The 5,155-nt window shown below is 33.7% G+C and overlaps 2 protein-coding genes across 2 annotated transcripts in view; both read left to right on the top strand.

The window, feature by feature from the left end:
- Positions 701 to 1,756, top strand: LOC104717923. Its single transcript, XM_010435566.2, has one exon. It carries the CDS (start codon positions 736 to 738, stop codon positions 1,690 to 1,692), a length of 957 nt encoding a protein of 318 aa, XP_010433868.1. The 5' UTR covers positions 701 to 735; the 3' UTR covers positions 1,693 to 1,756.
- Positions 4,467 to 5,155, top strand: part of LOC109124533 (putative glucose-6-phosphate 1-epimerase) — a 3,063-nt gene continuing 2,374 nt past the window's right edge. Inside the window, exon 1 of the mRNA XM_010435565.2 lies at positions 4,467 to 5,073. Within this exon, the coding sequence (XP_010433867.1) occupies positions 4,957 to 5,073 (117 nt within the window). The 5' untranslated portion in view covers positions 4,467 to 4,956. The remainder of the gene's footprint in view (positions 5,074 to 5,155) is intronic.

Genomic DNA, 5,155 nt, shown 5'->3' with positions numbered 1-5,155 from the left:
TTGTCGGCCATAACATTAAGTAAAAGCTTTGTACAAGAGTTTTTAGCTAACATTACAGTCCCAAAAGATAGTGAGAGGAGAATTCACTATTCTACCAGTTTTCTTATCAAAGTTTAGTTGTGAATTTGTGAAAAAAAGGAAAAAAGACAGAAAAAGACAGAAAAAAAGAAAAGGAAATCATAATTGAACCTTTAGTTTTGAAAAGTAGAGAAAAATGATTTAGGGAAGAAAAAGAGTAGGAGGCGCAATCAGCGGCATGAACATATATACTAATATGGTTACTCAAAAGTCAAAAGACACAATAAAATAGTCAACTCTTTGATGTTTTCTTCTTTGCATGCGTTATTACTTTCTCAATCATTTTATCTCACTTATAAATCGTATAATTTCTGAATCAAAACATTTCAATTTAAGGTACAACAAAATCCTAAAGTTTCACAAGGATTATACTACACTTTTTCATTACAATTTTTCAATATCAAGAGTGTCAAAGACCATTTCCATCGGCACACTTAGACTTGACAATATAATTTAATTAACCGATTGTTAATTTCGTTAGAAATCCAAATCCTAAATGAAACTAGATCCATTAATTAAGATTTTATTTAATACATGCGTCATCATTTATTCATGGCCCTACGTTTTGCCTTTCTCAGTTCCTTTAGACAACTCTTAAAAGAACATTGTCCCAAAGACCAACAAAAGAAAAAGCAAAGAAAAAAACGAAAGAGAAACATGAACTCAAAGTCTCTCACTTGCTGTGTTGTGCTCTTACTATACACCAGTTTGTTTTGTTCAACTTCGCAATCCTCTCTTATCCACTTAAACTCTACAACATCAGTCCTTAATGTCACTTTACCACATTCCTTGTCTCAATCCCTTGAGAGTTTCGCCCTCAAAACGTTAACCACTCAACATCATACCGGTGCTCTATACCGAGCTATCTTACCGCAAAATCTCTCTGGTATCGAAGTATCAATCGTCCGTCTCACCGGGAAGAGCCTCTGGAACTCGGGAGCCAAGTTTAGCAACGTGCTAATTCCGGCAAGGTCAGTTTCGGTTCCTCCTGCAAGGAGAGTCGCTATTGTGTACCAAAATCTAGGGAACTGGTCTAACCATTGGTATACCGTACCCGGTTACCGGTTAATCGCTTCTGTCTTAGGGTTTAAGGTTTTGGACGTTTCCGATCAAGATAACGTCAAAGAGATAAGTCTAAGGATGAAGAGTTCTGTAGAGATTTCATTTAGGGATCTACCTAAAGGCACGGATGAGAAAATGCTATCTAGGGTAAGATGCGTGAGTTTCATGGCACAGACTAAAGACGAAGAGGCGACTCATATAAGCCGAATGGTTCTCCCGGGAGTGTGTTACGGCTCGAGCCATGGAGATTATTCGGTGGTCGAGCCTTTAGAGAACGATAAGAAGAAGTTCGAGTCGTGGTGGACTTGGTGGTGGTTGTGGATTGTGGGATTTATTTTAGGAATTGGTGTGTTAGGGTTTTTAGGGTTTGTCTGTATAATGGGGATTAGGGTTTCAAGAACGAAAAAGATTCAAGTGATGATGGAGAGACACGCTGTTGATGGTGAAGTGTTTGAGAGCAGATGGGTTGGTGGAAGTAAAATGCCATCTGCAACTGTAACCAGAACCCAACCAGAGTCCGAATCCGGATACGAAAACGGGTCTCATGGATAAATGATTGGGTCTATTACTCTATTTGGTTCAAAATCGAAAATCACTCCTGATATGTCATCACTAATTACTTTAGTCTTTACTCCTTAATTAGTCCTACAAGCAAAGCATTGAATCTGCGTTGATCTCTTTCAAGTGAGTCTTAACACTCTGTTTACACCCATTTCCTTAACTGGTCCCAAATAAATGGTTGAAACTCGTATCTAGACTATGACTGTTAGTATGTACTATCAAGACAAAACTATATGATATACATTACTTATTTATGATTTCATAGCCACACAAAAATTGGAAGAATAATGAAGAACTTTAATCCTTGAGGCATTTAGCTGCATCAACATCTGCTTCGAAACATCTCCGTCGTTCATCTTCACCGGAGTTCTTCTGAAGCCGTGGTGATGACTAGTCGTCTCTCAAGAATTTTTGTGATATTAAGAAACGACATGCAGTTTTCCAATCTAATTGAGAAACTACGAAGCAACGTTGAGGAAGACTTAGTATTGGGCCACCTTAATAAACGAGAAACCAAAAAGGCCGAGACCATGACTTTTCTTTGTCAAGGATCCAGTCCACATAAAAATAAAAAAAGCGTATTGGGAGTTTGGGACACAATCAATCATGACATTAATTAATGATTTTAAAAGTTAAACAGAAAAAAAAGATTTTAAAAGTTAAACAGAAAAAAAAAAAAAAAAAAACCAAAAAAAGTTACAAGTATTATCAAGTTCTAACAACGTCAATTATCACAAATATATGAGGATTTGGATAAGTTAATAAAATAGTTTAAAACAAATCTCTGAATGTTGTAAATCGTAAACCATATAGCCTCTGTTTAGGCGTAAGCGCAACACACTAACAACACTTCACTTCTTACTCAAAGCGTAAACAAAATGGTTTTTAAAAGTTTTTTTTCTATTTCCCCTGCTTTTGCAAACAAACCCTTATCTTATTATAACCTCTCCTTGAAAAAAATCCATACATATATATTTTGTAGTTTAATGTTTTTTTCCATACAACTGGATATACCAAAAAAAAAAATGTAATCTAATATATATTCATCGTGGTCATTTTCAAAAAATAATTATACTGATGCCTGATGTGTCTGATGTCTCTGTATCATTTTTGTTCTTTTTTTTATTGCAAAAGAATTATAGAGGAATCCAGAACGCATAATTACAAAAGAATTAACAGCAAAACCATCTTATTCAATCGTTTTCCAATTTTTAATAATGCAATCTAGCAAAATCATAAGATTGCAACGTGAAAATATGGATACATATTTTATCACGATCGGATTATTGCATGAATCATTTTCTTTCCAAGATAATTAACGAAACTAATGATTACACAAAACAACACGAATGGAGCGACCAACGGCGTCGCCGAAAGACGCAATTGGCGCATTAAAGATATCATAGGTCGGCATAAAAGACAAGAACAAATGATATACCTTAATTTTCCACGTTTCAATCGAATTTTATAAAGTAAAACATTGATCAATCGTAGCTATATGTAATTTTTTTGGCAAAATAACATGTGCACCATATTTAATGCAAATATACATCAAACTAATGGTTTATTAAGTAAATTAGCAAATTTCGTAATTAATATTTTGATGTGTAAAAAAAGAAAAAAATATACATTTTAGTAGATATTAACAAAGACATAAGATAAGTGTTCAAGGATATTGTAATGAATAGAGATCGATTTTTAAGGACTAAACTAGGAAATTTATTAGATCCTAGAAACCAATCCCACCATGATAAGCTTCTCTTACATAATCCCACTAAAACTTTATTATAGCACTATGCGCACTCCTAAACTCGATACATTAATCTTAAGCAGCCCTTAGTCTTTTGGTGGTGTAAAAGTTATAGAAACGATGGCAGAAACCAAAATTACGAATCTTTATAATCGTGTGTATTTAAATAAAAATATTAATCTTCTTTTTATTATTAAGTTCAAATAACTTTTAAATATATGGTCGCTGTCTTTTTTAGATTCTTAGCTTGCGCAGACGTATTCGTTTGATTATTACGTTCTCTATGTTGTTGAACACACATTTTCGTTTAATGTGTACGCATGTTATTTATCTGCTGAAATGGATCGAAAAGCTTAAAGAAACAGTTGACAATAAAATTATCAACTAAACTAAGACTGCGACGAAGTAAAACTAAAAACTATAAAATTAATTTAATTAGTAATTAACCTAAAATTATATTTAAATTAATTCCCGTTCAAATCTGAACAGGTAGTTAATTCCGTTAATCATGGTCGCATGTCAAGATCTAACCCATCCCCCACACCTTTCATCACAACCAGCTGTCTTCCTGCCATCATCTTCCTTATTCTTTTATCATCTATCATTTCCTTTTTGCAACTAGCTAGATTCATTTTTTGGATTTATTAACTCATCCAATCAGAAGATTCAAGGATAATTAAAAAAGAAAACTTAACCCCAAAAAAATCTAAGTAGTTCCACTAGTGAAGAAATGGTTAGACAGTTGATAATTACTGTTAAAATACACATACCATCAAGATCAAGTGAGGGTTTAATTGTTTGAAACGCAAGTTTTTAGATGTGACATTTTATGGCGCTTATTATAGAGAGAGTAAACTCTTTTTCTTGTTTCCGTCAAGGCGTCAACTATATATTATAGAGTTTGGTCTTTAAATTACCTAACCAAACAGTAAAAACATGAAATAGTAACAAAAAATACATATTAAAACACCACTTGCACTTTTTTATATCAACTCCCTTTGAATATTTTGCAACTTTTCTACATATCACCCAATTTTTTCTGACTTGTGTCTCTTTGAAATATATCTCTCTCTTTTTTTTTTTTTTTAGTGTTTCCCTCTTCCGGGTTCAAATAACTTGGGTTCTTGATACCAATACGTAAATCCCACCTTCTAGGCTCCAAGAGATCTTTGCGTTTTCAATCTCAACCTCACACGATCTGTCTTAATCTGGTGTTTTTTTGTTGGGTTTTTCTTACACTTTATCCTCTATTGCAACAACATAATAAGAGTTTTGTGTGTTGGTTGTAAGAGAAAAGGACTTGTTAAAGCAGTTAGAAAGTGGTGGTTGAGGTTTCGGTTTCGTTTTACACGAGATAAGTTAGGGTTTCTTGTTGATCTTTCCACAAGAAACTTGTTTTTTTTCTTCTTCTTCTTCTTCTTCTTGTGATTTCTTCGCCTAATTTTTTGGTGGATTTAAGAATACCCCCCTTCTCAAGTCTGTCTGTATCTGTTTGGTTATTAACAATGGAACCATCTTCTGGAGTCGGTGCTGAGAAGAGACCACCAACCGTTGACTTGGTCAAGGATAAAAATGGAACCGATCAGATTCTTCTTCAGAATCCTAAAGGCGCTTCTGTTAAGGTTATTTTTTTATTATTATTATCATTCCGTTTGTGTTATTGGTAGAATCATTCTTGGATGCAAAAAAAAAAAAAAAAAAAAA

The sequence above is a fragment of the Camelina sativa genome, chromosome 10, assembly GCF_000633955.1.
Source record: "Camelina sativa cultivar DH55 chromosome 10, Cs, whole genome shotgun sequence".
NCBI lineage: Eukaryota > Viridiplantae > Streptophyta > Magnoliopsida > Brassicales > Brassicaceae > Camelina > Camelina sativa.
This window is presented reverse-complemented; position numbering and strand designations above follow the sequence as displayed.

Excerpts from the sequence above, each read along its gene's own strand:
- LOC104717923 (XM_010435566.2), top strand. The coding sequence starts at position 736 with ATGAACTCAAAGTCTCTCACTTGCTGTGTTGTGCTCTTACTATACACC.